At 38.8% G+C, this 19,848-nt stretch overlaps 1 protein-coding gene across 1 annotated transcript; it reads right to left on the bottom strand.

Moving 5' to 3' along the window:
• Positions 1-804: 804 nt before the first annotated feature.
• Positions 805-18,774, bottom strand: ARL14EPL (ADP ribosylation factor like GTPase 14 effector protein like). The gene is made up of 4 exons (XM_066277893.1): positions 18,724-18,774; positions 12,599-12,703; positions 7,941-8,080; positions 805-1,595 (listed from the first exon to the last, which is right to left on the bottom strand). The coding sequence occupies exons 2-4, from the start codon at positions 12,692-12,694 to the stop codon at positions 1,373-1,375; spliced, it is 459 nt and encodes a 152-aa protein (XP_066133990.1). The 5' UTR covers positions 12,695-12,703; positions 18,724-18,774; the 3' UTR covers positions 805-1,372.
• Between the last annotated feature and the right edge of the window lie 1,074 nt (positions 18,775-19,848).

The following is a 19,848-nucleotide window of genomic DNA, read 5'->3' as shown; positions in this document are numbered from 1 at the left end:
TCTTTCTCACTCTCCCTCTCTTCCTCTCTCTTCCCCCCTTTCCAAAATTCAATAAATAAAATCTAAAAAAAAAATCTTAAAAAAATTATTCTTAATAATTTTTAAAAATATTTATTAAATTATCTATGTAAACCCTTCCATACATTATATATCTAATATAACTAAAGAAATGGTTCTCGCCTGACCAGGCAGTGGCACAGTGGATAGAGCATCAGACTGGGACACAGAAGACCCAGGTTCAAGATCCCAAGGTCGCCAGCTTGAGCGTGGGCTCATCTGGTTTGAGCAAAGCTCACCAGCTTGAGCCCAAGGTCATTGGCTCGAGCAAGGGGTTACTCGGTCTGCTGCAGCCCCCCAGTCAAGGCACATATGAGAAAGCAATTAATGAACAAGTAAGGTGCCGTAGCGAAGAATTGATGCTTTTCATCTCTCTCCCTTCCTATCTGTCTGTCCGTATCTGTCCCTCTTCTGACTCTGTCTCCATTACAAAAAAAAGAAAAAAGAAATGGTTCTCTAAGGGTGGTCCACACACAAGTATGAAAAGCACCAACTTAAGGTAGTTGGAATTAAAAACAACAAATTTAAGGATGACTGAGTTCAACTTTCTATAAACCTCCTAAAATGTATCAGATTTGAAAAAAAAAATCATATCTCCATTCAACTGCAGAGTAATATATTTAATTAGCAAACAGATAACAAATACAGTTTTGTATAAGTTTTCTTTTGAAAAAAATTCTGAAATACTGAGGCTGAAATGAAAAAAATATAAACCACTGGCTTTTAGGATATACAAGTCCTAATTTCTCAATTTTACAAATAAAATATAAATTTTTAATAAAAAAGATTACCAAATTTAATTTTAATATTATTGAAATAAATAAAAACGAAACCATAAATATATAATGCAAAGTCACAAGGTCTGGGTCTCTTTTTAAGTCCACATAGCAATTGTTGCTAAATTCTAAATCTATGTGTATGACCTAAGGGTAACTAGATATTATCAACTTATGATTTTAATTTAAAAAAAAAAACTCTCAGCTAAAGAATTCTTAAAATCTCAAAATTACAATTTCTCAGCTACCAGCAAAGAGAAACGAGATTTTCAGTTTGAGGGAAGAGTAGAGCTGGGATGGGAGTGTTGACGAGAGAAACTGGGGTCCACCCACTGTCACACTCTTCGGTTACAAGGGAAGGAATCTGAGAAGACACAGTAAGAATGACTGCCTAATCTAAACTGTTCTACAGTTTTGGAGGATAAGGCTCTTAAGTGTGTTTTTTTCCAATATTTTCCCCTAAGCCCTAGCAATTCACCAAGAGGAAGGGGTTGATTTAAACATAAAGAAGAAACAGATCAATTCACATGTAACAGCTCCTAGTCAGGAACATGAAAAGGCAGCGTGCTGATGACCTCTCCGGACTCGGTGACAATGTCATCATAGACCCACTTGCGGCTGCAGCGGCACTCAGGCCCACACTTGTTGGAGTTACACTTGGGGCAGGGGTAGAAGCAGCCCAGGCAGTTCTTCTCCAGGCAGTCGCACAGATCTGCATCGTTACAGATCAGTCTGCCAATTTTGTCATACTTATTCATAACTCTGCAAAGAAAAAAAAAAGACACTAACATGAAAGTGTAATTTTCCTCAAAATTGAGGATAAATTATTATGCAGCAAACATTAATATGATCATTTTATTTGGAAGAATAGCACCTTTGAGATTACCCAGCAACATTTCAGAATATTATATGGCAGTTATGTCCTGGAAAATTTAGTCAATATGTGAGCAAGTACAGTCAGTATTGTCACTGAGGGTAAAAAATACTTTACTTTTCCAGCATGCTGGAGAATGTAATATTCCATCTAAGCAAATTATGAGGAATAGCTGGTTAAAGCTCCCTTCTACAAATGTCCCAATTTTTCCTTTAAAATATACTGCTCACAAAAGTTAGGGAATATTTTATCGCTTCATATGAAGCAGTGAGCAGTATATATATTTTGTGAGCAGTATATAACCATTCTTGATCAAGTTTTCCCTAGCAAATCACATTCTTTTTTTCTTTCTTGAGAAAAAATGCCCTATAGGGAATACAATTACATTTTTTAATGCCAGGCATTAAAATTTCCTCATCATTTAAAAAGTAAATAAATGAAACAGTTTCTTAGCTAATTGTTATTGCTTCTGTTCCCTTTCTGATTCTGTTTTCACTCAGTGAGGAGGAAGAAAACAGGTGACTAAGATGGGGGATCCACTGTAAGCTCTGAGCATAGGCAAAACCTCCTGTACCAGAGGAAAACACCAGAGTCTACACCATGCCTCAGGTTCCAACACTTTCTCTGTCAGCCTCTACAACAAATCCAGGAGGCAAATGGTTTTCAAAGAATTCCAACACCCTCTCAAAACCAAACTGCTTGAAGCCTTAGAATAACAAAAGTACTTCTGTACAGCCTGAATCCATCATTACCAGAAGTCAAAAAAGGCTGTGGAATGATGATCTTCTGCACCCTGGGTCCCAAAGCAGGCATGACCTCTCCTCTCTACCTGTTCAGTTAGCTGATGCTGTTCTGTCCTCTTCCCCCTCCTAATAAAGCAGGGAAAGTTGAGGATCAATTATGTATATACTTGCTACCTGATTATCACACTTTAGCAGAGAATGAGGATTTCCATAGGAAGCATTTCTTCTGTGGAATGGAAGCTCTTCTACCCCTCCCAAGCCCACTAGGAAATTCAGGTGTCAACTGAATTTAAAATCTATTATGGGAATGATGGGAGAAGGGCGGGTGGCTCTAAAGGCAAGAGATCAGGTTCTGTCCTTTCCCTTTGCCTTAACCCAAACACTGCCTCATCCTAACTCAGGCATCAAGATAGATTTTATAGTTTCTTGCCCATCAATGTATTGTTTGCAAAATTCTAAACCATCATACATACAAAAGTATATAAAACATACAAGCACAGATAAAAACAAAATAAAACAAACTGTGTGGCCACTCCCAGCATAATGATAAAAGAGTACTGTACTTCGATGTCCTCTCTGTGCCCCATGTATTGCATCCCTCTGCCCACAAGGAACTTCACCTTGATATTATAAACATCACCTTCTTGTTTTACTTTTAGTCATTACACATGTGGATGTATCCCCAAGCATACTACATATATTCTTCTGTAATTTGATTTTTTATTCTGCCTCTGATAGTGTAGCTGTATCCAAATATTTTTACTTCTTCATGTATTCCACTGAATGAATGTATAAGTTACTTATCTTTTCCCTTATGGATGGGCATTTGGATTATTACTACTTTATTTTCTTTGCTGTTGCAGTGATGCTATGAAATGTCTTGAACATCTCATACTGTACATGTGTAACAGTTTTTACGACATATCTCCAGGAGTAAAGATGTTAGGTTATAAGCTATATAGGTAATGCCAAGTTGTTTTTACAGAGTGGTTGTATCATGCTATACTCAATTCATGTCTCATAGTTTCATCAACATTGATATCATCAGACCAAATTCTTTGCCTGTCTAGGAAGTGGGGCACTTCTTCACTTGTTACTGATGGGGTTCAGTATCCTGAGTGTTGATTAGCCTTTTCCTCTATGAAATGTCTGTTCATTGCTTGGTTCATTTTTCTGAGAAAATTTATATTTTCATTGACTTGTAGAATTCTCTCTATATTTTGGATACCAACCTTTTAAATTATAAATAACTTCTCCTGTCTTGTGATTTGTGTCATTATTTTAAGGATCTTTTTTAATGAGTATAAATTCTCAATTTTAATGTAGTAGAATGTGTCAACCTTTTTCATTATGGTTTTATTAGTTTATATTTCTAATGCACTAGCAATCATTTTACTTATGATTCTTTGTGCCCGTATGATACCTGAATCAATTCCCATAGTTATATTACTTCTCCTTCAAATGATACATCTCTCTGGCCCTGGCCAGGTAGCTCAGCTGATTAGAGCATTGTCCCAATATGCCAAGGTTGCAGGTTTGATCCTTGGTCAGGGCACATATAAAAAGCAACAATGAATACATAAATAAATGGAAAAACAAATCAATCTTTTTTTTTTTTTTTTTTTTTTTTTTTTTTTTACAGAGGCAGAGATAGACAGGGACAGACAGACAGGAATGGAGAGAGATGAGAAGCATCAATCATTAGTTTTTCGTTGCGCATTGCGACTTCTTAGTTGTTCATTGATTGCTTTCTCATATGTGCCTTGACCGCGGGCCTTCAGCAGACTGAGTAACCCCTTGCTGGAGCCAGCGACCTTGGGTCCAAGCTGGTGAGCTTTTTGCTCAAGCCAGATGAGCCCGCGCTCAAGCTGGTGACCTTGGGTCTTGAACTTGGGTCCTTCCGCATCCCAGTCCGATGCTCTATCCACTGCGCCACCACCTGGTCAGGCCAAATCAATCTTTCTTATATTTATTTATTTATTTATTTATTTATTTATTTATTTATTTACAGAGACAGAGAGAGAGTCAGAGAGAGGGACAGATAGGAAAGACAGACAGGAATGGAGAGAGACGAGAAGCATCAATTATTTTTCGTTGCGACACCCTAGTTGTTCATTGATTGCTTTCTCATATGTGCCTTGACCATAGGGCTACAGCAGACCAAGTAACCCCTTGCTGAAGCCAGCAACCTTGGGTCCAAGCTGGTGAGCTTTGCTCAAACCAGATGAGCCCACGCTCAAGCTGGAGACCTCGGGGTCTCGAACCTTGGTCCTCCACATCACAGTCCGATGTTCTATGCACTGCGCCACCACCTGGTCAGGCTCAATGTTTCTTTTTCTTCCTTCCTCTCTCTCTGAAAAGATATATCTTTTATCTTTTAATCATCTTTTCTACTAAAGTTGTTACTCTAATCCAGGGGTCGGGAACCTTTTTGGCTGAGAGAGTCATGAACACCACATATTTTAAAATGTAATTCCGTGAGAGCCATACAGTATATTTAACACTAAATACTAGTAAATGTGTGCATTTTATGTAAGACCAACACTTTTAAAGTATAATAAGTCTATGAATCCTTTTAATAACATTGTTATGCTGTTGCTAACCAATGATGAATAAAGTACTTCTTACCACTAATGCGACTGCTGCACAGTTTTGCTGATGGCTTTATAGTCTGGTTGATGCATGGTGAGGTTAAGCTTCATGCAGGCGTTGAGACTTCCATCCGTTAAACGTGATCATAGATTGGTCTTAACATTCTTTAGATATGAGAAAGACTGCTGACATACATATGTAGAGCCAAATATTGTCAGTACAGCAATACTCACATGCTGCAGTGTGTGGTATGTGACAGGAAGCGCGTTCCAAGTTTTGACAATCAGCTGGTCTGCAGGTTGAATTTTTTTCATTTCTCCCCACTTGTGTTTACTCACCAACTCTGCTTGCTGTCGTGCAAGTCTTTCCAAATCTTCATTCAGTGACTTGAACTTATTCACCCACATGTCTGAGGCCTTCAGGTCAGCAGCTTTTAGCTCAAAATCTCTGATGGAGACATTGGGGATGTAACTCAGGTTGGCGCTGTCCACTGTTCACTCGTGTGAATGAGTGATGAAATTAAAAAGACAAGTGCACTCACGAAATTCTCCAAAGTGCGCTTTCAATGACTGAAGATTAGATGTGAAGCCCACTAGCTGCTGGAGATCAAGGTATTGAGCAGGGTCACTTGCTGTGCATGCATCTTTAAACTCTCCCAGTTTTTCAAAGTGTAGGAAACGACCTGTTTCAATGAAGAGTTCCAGCTTGTTTTCAAACGCAAACACTGCTTGTTGAAGGGATATCACTGTATTTCCAACACCTTGCATTTTCACATTGAGCTGGTTCAGATGTTCAGTCATGTCCACAAGATAGTAGAACTTCAGGAACCACTCAGTGTTAGCTAACTCAGGATGCTCAACATTTCCATTTCAAGAATAGTCCGGATTTCGCTCAGACAATCCGCAAAACGGCTGAGCACCTTTCCTCTTGACAACCAACGCACAATGCTGTGCAGAAGCAGGCCAGGATAATTATTCCCAACTTCATCCAGCAGTGCTTTAAACTGGAGATCATTTAAAGCTCAGGCAACAATAAAGTTAACCACCCGAATGACCAGCGACATCACCTCACCAACGTGCTCGCCACACATCTGAGCACAAAGTGCTCCTGATATAGGATGCAGTGAAAACTTAGGATGGGTCTCTTTTCATGTTCATGAAGAAGTGCTACGAATCCTCTGTTTTTCCCCACCATGCATGGAGCATCATCAATACACAACGAAGTAAGTTTATCCATCAGTAGATATTTTCTTTAGTGAACTCAGTGAAAGACTTGAATAAATCCTCCCCTCTTGTTGTCTTTCATAGGCAAAACAGCAAGACTTTACTCACGTAGTGTGTCACTGACAGCATACCGTGCAATTATGCTGAACTGGAATAAATGGCTTACGTCTGTTGACTCATCCAAAGCTAGAGAAAAGAATGGTGCTGCATTTATGTCCTTCACTTGTGTTGCCTCAATTTGATTTGCCATCATGATGGTACAATTGTGCACAGTTCTTGCCGACAGAGGCATGTCTTTTTTCATTTGATTATCCTGTCTTTATCCGAAAAGTTGTCAAAAAGTTCATTGGTAACATCAAGCATGAATGTTTTGGCATACTCCCCATCTGTGAATGGCTTTCCGTTTCTCACAATTGCTAAAGCACCAGCAAAGCTAGCCGAATTCCAGTCACCTTGTTGGGTCCAAACATGGAGTTGCTGCTGACTAGCTTGCACTCTGCACAGTAGCTCTTGACATGCTTTCTTCCTGCTGTCCCCGCTGGATATTTCGACGCAAATGTAGTATGGTGTGTGTCGAAGTGCAGCTTTATATTTGACTGTTTCATAGATGCAATTTTATCATTGCATATTAGACACACTGCAGAACCTGCTCTCTCCACAAAGGCAAATTCCTCTGTCCATTCCAGCTAAAAAGTATGATACTCCTCATCTTTTTTCTTTTAGCCATCTTCTTTGTCATAAGGGTTTTTTTCAATTAGCTAGCTGACTACTTGATTAAAAGGAGGGAAGTTTACTTCCTGACCTCACAACGACCCGTGTACGTTATCCATTATCCAATAAAAATTTGGTGTTGTCCCAGAGGACAGCTGTGATTGGCTCTAGCCACCCGCAACCATTAACATGAGCGGTAGGAAATGAATGGATTGTAATACATGAGAATGTTTTATATTTTAAACATTATTATTATTTTTATTAAAGATTTGTCTGCAAGCCAGATGCAGCCATCAAAAGAGCCACGTCTGGCTCACGAGCCATAGGTTCCTGAACTCGGCTCTAATACAAGGGCTTCTGAAGTCTTTTGTAAAAATTGATTTCTAATTTGGAATTATAGTCTATTTCTTAAAGGTGATAACTTCCAGACACATGAGGTGATATTGTACTTTAGAAAACATATTTTTATTTTATTTTATTTTTTTCATTTTTATTTTTAATTTATTGTGTTGACATGGTTTCAAGGGACCCACTCAATATAACATGCTCTATCCCCCACCATCATGCACCCCATACCCCATGCAAAGTCTCTTTCCACCCTGTTTCACCCTTTTGCTCCCCCCGACCGCCCTCCCCCTTTCCCTCTGGGAATTGCTACCCTGTTGTTTGTATCTATGTGCTATGTACCTATAACTTGGCTAATCCCTTCACCTTCTTTGACCCCGTCTTCTCTTCCCCCTTCCCTTTGACAGCTGTCCATCTGTTCCCTGTGACCCTGCCTCTGTGTGTTTTGTTCCTCAGTTTATAGTGTTCATTAGATTCCACATGTAAGTGAGATCATATGATAAAGAAAATGTATTTTTAAATCATAAACAAGAGACAACCTTTAATTACTTTGCTTTGTCGAGGAGAACTCATGCATTTTATTATCCCGCTAATAAAATGTAACAAATTATTATCTTACTTGTAATTTATAGAAAAATACTCATTCATCTTTGACATCCGAGCTTTCTTTTTTTGCTGTCGTGTTTCGGGATTAAAGTCTGCTACCTGTGGTCCAGGGTTTTGAAATGCCAAGCATCTTAACTGCCGCTCTATCTGTTGCTATGAAAAAAATAAAATGTATTAGTAGTAAAAACTGGATAGTTTTATCTGTTTTACATCATATCAAAATAAAATTTCAGAAACTTTTACCACAATGGCATGAAAGGATAGATATTACCTAGAGAAAGAACCAGTTTAATCTGATTAAGTTTCAAAAAATGATATCAATTTCTTCAAGTGAGGTCATTATCAATAAATAAATTCATAGTTTAAAATTTATATAATAAAAATGTAAAAAACAACCAAATGGATAACAGAATTCTTTTTAAACCTGCAAAAATGCCAGTTTGCTTCTCAAATGTATTATAGATGGAAGTCAGAATTAGCATTTTATGGTAGAAAAGGACTCAGGGGGTGTCAGTGACTGAGTTGTGTGGCTTTAAGGTGGAGCCATTACTCCCACTTCCCCTTAAACCTGACTGGTGCCTCTTCCTCACAAGATATTTGCTTGTTCTACTCTCAGAGCTCTTAGCAACCCTACCCTCCAGATTCTTGGTGTCTCTGCCCTGCGAGATCTGGAAAACATCTGGGATAAACTGAGATGTGTGGCTCTGGTGTGGGTACCAAGCCCCCATCATTACCTAAGCCTGACCAGCAACTCCCCCTTACAGGAGTTCCCCTAATCCCATCCTCTGGAATCCAGGTGGGTCCACCCTGCTGAGATTATGCTCCTGGCAGAATCTGGGAAAGAATGAGTTGTGTGGTTCTAGGATGGAGGCCATTATTACCTCCCATTCTTGAGCAGTGCACAGCCTTCCCTTCACACTGGCATACCTTGGTTGTTTGGGACTGATAAACTTGGCCGGCCTCACCTTGACGACTCCCTGAGACCATATCCACCACAAAGGTGTGCAAGCACACAGCAGGTGGCAACTACATTTACTATACCCTGGGACATTTTCTGAGTGGCCTCAGAACTACCTCAGGTACCAAGTTTGAATCTGTATCAATCTGCTAAACACCCCTCACTCCTACCTGGTGACTGATGAAGAACCTACCTCATGCAACTAGAGTACTGCCACAGGCTCTTTCAGTGACTGATTCTAACAGGCAGCCAGCAGTTGGCAGCAGGTGAAGGCGAATCTCAGGGTGCCTACGGACTTTTGCTGAAATGCCCCTGGGCCTGTTGCTGGTAAAAGCTGTCACTGGTGCACAGTTTGGTCCTACCTACACATACCCAAGCCCAGCAAAGGAAGCCACAAGCTGTTGATTGCTTTGTAGCTTCAAACAGGTTGCCCAGAGTCAGTCACAGGGAGTATCTGACATCAGCTGCACCAGAGTCCTTCCTCAAAGGCCCTAGAATCAACACACCCATTAACCAACTTTACACTACAGCAGAGCAAGATACAATTAGCTTCAAAAGTGGCATATCCAAAACAGATCTCAACCAACACAAGACCCTGTTGCAGATTCTGCAACAGTAGTTTATAAACTGAGGTATAGGTTGATTCCCACTGTCAGCCAGCCTGAAGGTAGACTCTACGCATGAACAGGCCAACAGAAATCAAGATAAGTAAAACAGAGGCCCACATAACCCCCATAAGGAATTTATGTATATATTCCTGGTGCACTCTGCTTTGGTAATCAAGGATAATGGGCACCCACTACATAAGGCCATCTTAGCAAGACTACAAAATATAGCAGAAGTACCTAATACAAAACAACAAACACCAAGAGAGCACAAAAAAGGGAATACAAAGGGCAGAAATAAATGAAATAAGAGTCTAAAAAACAATGCAAAAGATCAATGAAACCAAGAATGGTTCTTTAAAAGATAATCAAGATTGACAAACCTGTAAGCAGACTCATCAAGAAAAAAAGAGAGGATCCAAATAAACAAAATCAGAATTAAAAGAGGAGAAGTAACAACTGACACCTAAGAAATACAAAGAGTTATAAGAAAATATTAAGAACAAGTATATGCCAATAGATTGGACAATCTGGAAAAATGGATAAATGTTTAGAAACATACAATCTCCTGAAACTGAATCAGGAAGAGTCAGAGAAACTGAAAACAAATTATAACTAATGAAATTGAAGCGGTCCTCAAAAAACTCCCAACAAATTCAGGTCTTAGACCAGACAACTTCACAGGTGAATTTTACCAAACATTCAAAGAAGAACTAGCACTTACCCTTCTCAAACTATTCCAAAACATTCAAGAGGAGGGAAAAACTCCCAAGCTTGTTTTACAAGGCTAGCATTATCATTATTCCAAAACCAGATCAAGGCACTACAAAAACAGAAAATTATATGCTAATATCCCTGATGAATCTAGATTCTATAATGTTCCACAAAATATTACCAAACTGGATTAGCAGTACATTAAAAAGATCTAATACCATGATCAAGTGGAATTTATTCTGGGGATGCATGAAGGATAAAAATCATGTGATCATATCAACAGATACAGAAAAAGCATTTAATAATATCCAGCACCCAATTATGATAAAAACTCTCAGCAAAGTGGGAACTGACCACAATGTAATAAAGGCCGTATATGACAAACTGATAGCCAACATCATACTTAATGAGTAAAAACTAAAAGCATTTCCTCCTTTAAAATCAGAAGCAAGACAGAGATGTCTGCTACCAGTCTTAGTCAACATAGTACTGGAAATCCGAGCCACAGTAAACAAACAAGAAGAAGAAATAAAGGCATCCAAATTAAAAAGGAAGAAGTAAAACTCTCATTATTTGCAAGTGACATTATAATGTATATAGAGAACCCTTAGGATTCTGCCAAAAAAACTACTAGAACCGATAAATGAATTCAGTCAAGTAGCAGGATACACAATTGATAACCAGAAATCAGTCATTTTTATACAGCAATGATGAACTATCAGAAAGAAAAACTAAAAAACAAACCCATTCACAATTGCACACACATAAAAAGAACTTAGGAGTGAATTAAACCAAAGATATAAAAGACTTGTACTCAGAAAACTATAAGGCACTGAAGAAATAAACTGAAGAAGATAGATGTCATGACACTGTATTAGAGAACCCTAAAGATCCCACTAAAAATCTAGTAGAACTGATAAGTGAATTTAGTAAAGTGGAAGGATGCTAAATAAATACACAGAAATTAGTTGCATTTTTATACACAAGTAATAAAATATCAGAAAGGGAAACTAAAAAAAACAATCCCATCTACAATTACATCAAGAAAAATTAAATACTTTGGAATAAATTTAACCAAGCACATAAAAAAACTATACTTGAAATATTATAGGATTCTGAAGAAAGAAATTGAAGAAGATACAAATAAGTGGAATCATACACCATGTTGATGGACAGAAAGAGTTAACATCATAAAATGTCCATACACCTAAAGCAATCTATAAATTCAACACAATTCCTATCAAGATATCCATGTGTATTTCACAGAACTAGAACAAAGATTCCAAAAATTTACATGAAACCACAAAGGACCCAGAATAGCCACAGCAATTTTGAGAAAGAAAAACAAAGTTGCAGAAATCATACCACCTGATATCAAACTGTACTACAAAGCCACAATAATCAAAACAACATGGTACTATCATAAAAACAGACACATAGAATGGATCAATGGAACAGAATAGAGAGGCCAGAAATGAACCCATGCCTTTATGGTCAATTAATATTTGACAAAGGAGACAAGAATATGCAATGGGGTAAAGATAGTCTATTCATAAATAGTGTTGGGAAAATTGGACAGACACATGCAAAAAAATAAAACTGAACCACCTTCTAACACGATATAGAAAAATGAACTCAAAATTCATTAAAGACTTAAATTAAATGCTACACTCAAAACCATAAAAATCCTAGTCAGTCCAAAATAATAGAAATATATTATAAGTAATATAAATCTTTAAAATTTCATTTTAGTGTGTATTTATGGAGTTGTACAAACTTAACCTTATGAAACAATTCTGTGTTTAGGTACAGCTGTGAAATGAGTGCATCTTAGTTCCATATGGTAATATTCTCAGTAGCACAGGTAGAACTGAAGAACACAGACAGCATGGTAAACCTATCTGTGTTCTAATCTGGGCTTTCCACTTGTTAATGGTGTATACCTTTAGCAAGTTCCTACTTCTTTAAGTCTAGCTTCTCCTTTTGGGAAATGGGGTTAACAATAGTATCTTGTGATAAGGATTAAGTAAATTAATATATGTAACATCTTGGGACCATGACTAGCATATAATAGGAAAAAAACCAAGGGCTTGTTAAATAAAGACACTTGACCATATTCTGTAAAATATTCTACTCCAAGGGCTCAGTATACTACACTAGGTTAAAAACATCAGGGACTGAGAGGCACAGAGAAGAAATGGGAGGTGAGCCCTGCTTAGCAGTGATTAGAGTTAAGAGGAGGGAAAGCCTCATCAGTAGGGAGAGGGGGGACAGAAACCCTTCCTGAGGAGTCCCGACTGAGCCCACCCTCCCACCCAAATCTGGGGCTCCTCAGAGATCCCCACGCTGGGAACTCCCCAAACACCATGGAGTCATCCGTATGCCATGCCATACCAGTTGCTTTTGTCCGATTTGATAGTTTTGCTCAAGATAATTTTGAGCTGTGTGTCCCTCTTCAGTAGAATTGTTTTTTTCTGTTTGTTTACTCATTTCTGGTCACTAAAAAAAAGAACAAGAAAAAAGTAAAACATATTACTTTCACAGATCACCAGTAACTTAATTGTCACTTTCCCACTCTGTCCCTCCATATGTCTTTTATGCGATCTGAAGAGAAACTAGAGTATATCTCTCCCTCCATATGGCTTTTAAAGTCAGATTCCACCTGCACTGCCAGTTTCTTTTTTACCACTCACTCTTTTATTCATTGTTTGTTCATTTATTTTGATTTTTAAGCTGTACATATAAGTGAAATCACGTGGTACTTGTCTTTCTCTGTCTTAAATCGTGCATCTGACTCCCCCATCCACTTCACAGATGCTCTTCTTCGCTGGTGTTCCACAACAAATCAAGTGCACTTTTTACAGTTCTTAGCACTGCGCCCTCACTGGAGCAGGCAACACTGGGACCATTCTCCCCTGCATAAACGGACTGTGAACTCTTAGGCCTCTATTTTTCCCCTTAATACTCCCTTTAAAACAGGTAAGACATTAATGCCATATATCTTCAATCAGTTTGTGAAAATCTTATCCACTTCTATGGTTTTAGTTGTTTCCTCTTCAGAGACCATTCCCCAGGCGTCCTCCTCACTCAAGTTTTCTGAAAAATTCCCAACACAACTTGTGCTAAATGAAACTCATCATTTTTCCATAAAACTCAACTGCTAAAATGCCTGTAATTTACTTTGAAATACTTCAGTATATATACAGGGTGCAGTGTGTGTGTGTGTGTGTGTGTATGAGAGAGAGAGAGAGAGAGAGAGAGAGAGAGAGAAAGGACACACACTCAGGTGAAGCTAATACAGGGCACTAATCACAAATGCACCGTCCAGGCTGTTCTGAGGTTGTGAGAAAGGCCCACGCTCCAGAGGCGGCTCCCACAGCCCTGCTGCTTTCCCTCTCTCTGTCCACTTCTGGTGCTAACTATAGGGTCCTGTTTCTACCAAAGGATGGCCTGGGTCGTTTGGCACCACCACTCCGCTGGCCAACTGGAAACTCCATTTCTATCAATACACCTTCATTCTCCCTTTGTCTAGGGTCACTAGACATTGACTGCTCACTTTTTTGTATCCCCCTCTTGAATTAATTCCTAACATTAGGTTAGGAAGTATGCTGATTTTTCCCTCCTAATATTCTTAATATTGATTCTTCCTTTCCACGCTCTTCCAGGTGTTATCCACCTTGGAGACAGTAGTACTAGTAACAGCACCTTACGCTTGACCAAGACAGCCTGACTAAGCTTCCATCAGCCTGACCAAACTTGAGACAGGCTTTTCCCCGACAGCAGGCCCCTGACCTCCCCTTCTTAGAGTACTTCCTTCAGAATATTTTTACTTACTTACTTAACAATAACTGTAAATTCTTTTTCTTCCCTGTTGAGATGTAAATCATAGCACAGACTCTCATACTTTTACAACCTAGCAGTGTCTTCCTCAAGGATGAGGAGTCATGGTTAGAAATGTAATCAGCTCGAAAAAGTGTCCCTATTTGCCAGTCTCTGTGGGAAGATAGAAACCTAACATGCTAAATGGTGGAAACCAATTAGTAAACACAGAGGGCCAAATCACAGAGATCAACATTTGCAAACTCAGGAATAAGTCAATGTGCTCTACAGTCCCAGTGATCTGACTATCTCTCCCCTAAAGTGCTCCCTTCCGGTTAGTGAAGCTGAGTTCAGACTGAGTTCTTGTTTCTCTCCCCTGTTACAACAATCTTGAATAAAGTCTTCACTGCCTGTTTAACTTTGTCCAGTGCAATTTTTTTTTTTTTTTTTTCTGAAGCTGGAAACAGAAAGGCAGTCAGACTCCTGCATGCGCCCAACTGGGATCCACCCGGCATGTCCACCAGGGAACGATGCTCTGCCCATCTGGGGCATTGCTCTGTTGCAACCAGGGCCATTCTAGCACCTGAGGCAGAGGCCATGGAGCCATCCTTAGCGCCCAAGACAAGTTTGCTCCAATGGAGCCTTGGCTGCGGGAGGGGAAGAAAGACACAGAGAGGAAGGAGAGGGGGAGGGGTGGAGAAGCAGATGGGCGCTTCTCCTGTGTGCCCTGGCCGGGAATTGAACCCGGGACTCCTGCACGCCAGGCCGACACTCTACCACTGAGCCAACCGGCCAGGGCCTGTCCAGTGCAATTTTTTGCTTTAACATCCTCACATACAATTTCTCATTTGATCAGACCAACATTCCTGTGGAGTATTTCCCAACTTGTCTGAAGAGAAAATTACATGGAGCTGTTTTAAAAACGACAAATCCCAGACTTAATGGGGTTATAATTTGCAGAACAGAATCTTGGTAACCTTCATAATTAATAAGCTCTCCAGGTGAATCCTATTCTTAGGCAGTTATGGAAGACATCAGGATAGGGAAAACAGCTATCAATTTCTCCATCACTTTCTGTCTGATTCTAAAACTATTGTCCATATTTTCTTCCCACACCTGATTCAACTAAAACATGTGGTCATGATGATATTCCTGTATCAGAAATTTCTTCATCTCATTCCTACTAAAAGACTTAACTGACTTTCTCTGCCAGTAAAGTTCCACATCCCTGGCATATCAGTGAGGATCCATCACAGCTATCTCCAATCTGCCTGGCTAGGCTCATGCACCTCATACTTTCACTTGGGCCAAAGCTTCCTGACCTCCCAACTTACATTAACATATCTCCCACCTCTTACCTAACTGACCCTTCCCCCTTTGAACTCTGTTTTCTCTCTGCCCCAAGAAGTCCCTCATCACTCCAGAATTCCAAGATCCTTTTCCCTCTTGGACTCTTGTTTATAGCTTCCTCAAGAAAATTCCCCCCAAAGCAGCCCTAAGCCCTCTAGCTTCTTCTTTTTTCTTTTCTTTTTTACAATTTTTATTTATTTATTCATTTTAGAGAGGAGAGAGAGAGAGAGAAAGGAGAGAGAGACAGGGGGGAGGAGCTGGAAGCATCAACTCCCATATGTGCCTTGACCAGGCAAGCCCAGGGTTTCAAACCGGTGACCTCAGCATTTCCAGGTCAACGCCCTATCCACTGCGCCACCACAGGTCAGGCCTAGCTTCTTCATATAACAAATTTTCCTGCTCCTGGGAATATATATGACCTTATGATTATCTTTGCAAGCAAGAACTTTTCCTGAAAAGGCTTCCAGTTAATCGCAGTGGGAGAAATGAGTATTTTATGCAAATCATCTCCCTGAGATGCCTTTGTTAAGTCCTTTGAAGAATGTAGGTCTCCACAAATAGAAAAGTATTTGTATTCCAAATAAAGAAAAAAAATTATAATAGAACCTCATCAGGGACTGAAACGGTAATTGGATTTTGTTACAAACCCAAAATATCTGTCCCAGGAAAAGTAATAAAAAGCTTCAGAACTCCCCTTTTTCCCAGCTTGGTATTCCAAAGGCAGGGGTTCTTAACCAGAGAGTGAATGCAGTGGCCCTTGAACTTGGATAAGTAAAGAATACATATTTAGCCCTGGCCTGATAGCTTGGTTGGTTAGAGCATTTTTGCAATACTCAAAGGTTGCAAGTTTGATTCCTGATCAGGCACATATAGGAACAGATTAATGTTTCTGTCCCTCTCTCTCTCCTTCCTTCTCTCTCTCAAATTAATAAATAATTTTAAAAAATACATATTTATTTTCACTAACCTCTAACTGAAATTCTGGCACTTCCTTCTACTATAATTGTGAGCTCAGTTGGCAATGGGGGAAGATCAGGTGAGGAACCAGGCCCAGGAACTTTGGCTGGAACAGCCCACACCCATGCACGCCAAAAAAAAAAATGGCCCAGAGCCCTTTGAAAAAGAACGACTGTCTGTCAGCCAATGAAATTTCGCCATGTCATATCAACCCGACCACCCTACCGATGCTATAAATTACCCCCAAACAGGGGAGGCGGTGCGACTTCTCTGGCCCCCGTCTGGTGGACGAGAGAACCTCGTCCAGGAAGTGCTCTACTAAATAAAGCTTTTGCTATTCCACACTTTGTGGTTACGCCCTTTTTTCTTCCTCAGCAGGGAAAATACAATAATGCAAGCAACAAACCACAAGAGTGTTAGCACTACTTGTGACTTTGTTACCTGTGAAAGCACAGATGTTTTCATTACCCATTAGAGTTGTTGGGAATATGTCAAAATGTTATTTGTGCTTATTTTTTCTTCAAAATAATGGTAGTTCTTAGACTTGATGCTAGCTTTTATTATATGTTAATAATGAAACACATATATTATTATTACAAACTGTTTCTTGGGTTGGGTATCAGATGAAGTAGTTGGCTTATATGTAGGAGCCATCACGGTTAAATTACGTTTACCTTTAAATCTCAGAATCACCCACCCTAGCATGTTGCTCACTGTATGGAAGCCTCAGGAACTGGGTCCCATAGAAACACCACCAGGTCCAGATGTCTACCTTCCTGCTCACTCCAAGGCATAGCTCATCAAAAGAAGTGCAGGCAAAATCACTCAAACTTTAATCACTTACACTTATGTTTAGGATGCCCGCAGCACCAGGCAGTTGAATTTCATTGAGATAATTGTGTCTTATATAATGTAGAATAAATATTTTTACCTATTTTTATCTCCAAGGACACTAGCAAATTATCATACCAAGTGAAGTGTTTTGTTTAAATTCTAGCTCAAAAGTTGGTTTCTGCTTTTATTCAGTAGCAGATAAAGATGTTTATTCAGAGATACCCCTCAGAAAACACTTAGAAGTAAAAGACACACATATTGAAACAGACAGATCATTCAGTTGGGTAATATAGTAGTCACTTAACTTTAAAAAAGCAATAAGGTAGAGAGTCAAGCTGCTTCAATCTCATTCTGTGGCCTGAGTTTTTATCCTTGCTAAAAATGACAGGTCACTGGGGTAGTTGACAGTTAAGTCAAATCCCACCAGTAACATAGAAGTAAAAGGAACAACTGAAGTTGCAGGTGTTCAATTAAGTCATTCCCTGGATGCTCCCTCCCAGCTGACTCAGCTGTTTTCATAGTCATAAAAACTTCTCGATAACCTCTAACAAAATTTACATTGCCATTGTCCATAAGAATTAAAAGTAAATTTGATCTAAGCCTTTGAGAGTGTTTTTAGATAAACATTGTTAATGTTTGATAAGCAACTTTATTTACAACACATACATTTTCCTAAAGGCACTTTTATTGCTGTATATTCCAACACACACACAAACACACACACACACACACACAAACATACACATGCATACATACACTTCTGTGGCCCAGTATAAAATAATGTAAAAACAAATATTGTATTATAAGAATAATTAGAAAGGGCACTCAGCAGAACATTTGACAAGCTGCGGAACACAATGCGACCATGCAGCTGTTTTTGCAAACACCGGGAATTCTGCAATCTGGTATTGCTCTGAAACCAAACACCCTGAAGGGCCCATCTGAGCTAGTTACAATCAGTATCCACAAAGCCTCTCTACTCACACTTCCTTTATAATCTGGATCTCTTGAATTATACACTTAAATTCTTCCTTGCAATTTTAAGGATCATAAAAACCAGAAACCTGTCTGTTTACTCTGTCCCATCAATGGAAAGCAGAGAAAGAAAAGAGCTCTTTTATGAGATGAGAAGATGGGTCATTTTCTGCATTGTCCTGATAAATACAGTTAGCATTATCTTGATAAAAATACTTCAAAACCACTCATCCTAAATTTCGAGTGTGGAAGTTCTTTTTCAGATCCCTAAGGCCCTTGTATGCTCTTCTTTTTTTCGCTTTCATTTTTATTTCAGTCCACACTGAAACAAAAGAACACCAATTTTCTTCTGTTCTTAACTACAACACATTAATATGGCAATATACTGTCAGATTTAACATTCAACAGCTTGCTTTTGCCTCTTCTTTCTCTACAAGCCTCAGAGGGAGTCAGGTTTAAATGCATCACTGAAAAAGAAGTGCCTTTGTAAGGATGACCTTCCGCTGTCCTATGACTCCCTGCTTCTTAATGAGAGTTACCTTGTCAAATGGAAGCAGGAGGTGGTTAAAAGAAAGTCCACATACCTTTAAGTTTGATGAAAAAGAAGGAAAGATTACTGCAAAAAAGAGAAACTATACTGGTTTGTTTCCTTTGTTTTGTTGAGAAACCGTGGAACCCTCTCGGGAACAAATCATAGGCCCCTAAGGTGTTTCCATAATTTAACACTTTAATAATATTGGCCAAGAGGAGGAAAGGTGGAAAAGCAGAGGGGTTTGGTGGTGAGGGGGGAGGAGTATAGATGTAAACATCATTAACTCTCTCTTCCCTCACAAGTCTATTCTAAAATCATACGAAATCAGGAAATGATAATTCATCTGCTCACTCATATTACATTTGCAATAAAAAATGAATCTAGAGTTTAAGTTTTTACTATACTAAGTCTTATACCTCAACTTCAAATGTTCAGCTAATATTAACACCAAACTGATCCCTGGCTATTTGTATAATTCAGCGTAAATAATAATATATATTATTTTATATGTATTATATATATTATTGTGTCTTGTGTAAATAATAACATGTATTCAGTGTAAATAATATATATGTGTATGTTTGTGTATATAAATACATATATATACATATACATGATATAAATGTGTGTGTGTGTGTGTGTGTGTCTTGGTAAGTTGCTTAAATATATGTATTCAAGCTAAAACCCATTTAAGAAAAAATTGTTGTCCCGAGAATGGAACCATATTCATAAGTTGTGTCTGACATATTAATCTCTAAAATCCAACCCTCTAACCATTGCCCTGAACCATTAAGACTCAGATATTGTGCTATGAACCCTTAAAACCAATTTACTGAAGGTTAATACCCATCCCATTCATTTGTGAATTAAAGGGTAAAACCGCCATTTCATTCCTCATTACTTTTGCTGCAAAGAACAAGGAAAGGAAACAAGAAAAAAAGAGCTTGCAACCCATCTGGCAATGATGTGGAACCTTAAGGCAGTATAAAAATTAAGTATATTTGACCTGAACTTTATATCCATTAAGCAACTACTATATATACACAGTACATTTTACTTATCAAAATTTGCCATTTTGCTATTTAAGGATTGCCATTCCATCTTGCTATTAAGGACTGATAAACCTCAAAGCAGGTAAAAATCTTACCAGAATTTCTACAGTAAATCAAGCCATTGA

Source organism: Saccopteryx bilineata, chromosome 4 (assembly GCF_036850765.1).
Source record: "Saccopteryx bilineata isolate mSacBil1 chromosome 4, mSacBil1_pri_phased_curated, whole genome shotgun sequence".
Classification (NCBI taxonomy): Eukaryota; Metazoa; Chordata; class Mammalia; order Chiroptera; family Emballonuridae; genus Saccopteryx; species Saccopteryx bilineata.
The sequence above is the reverse complement of the archived record's forward strand: the minus strand, read 5'-3'. Positions and strand labels throughout refer to the sequence as shown.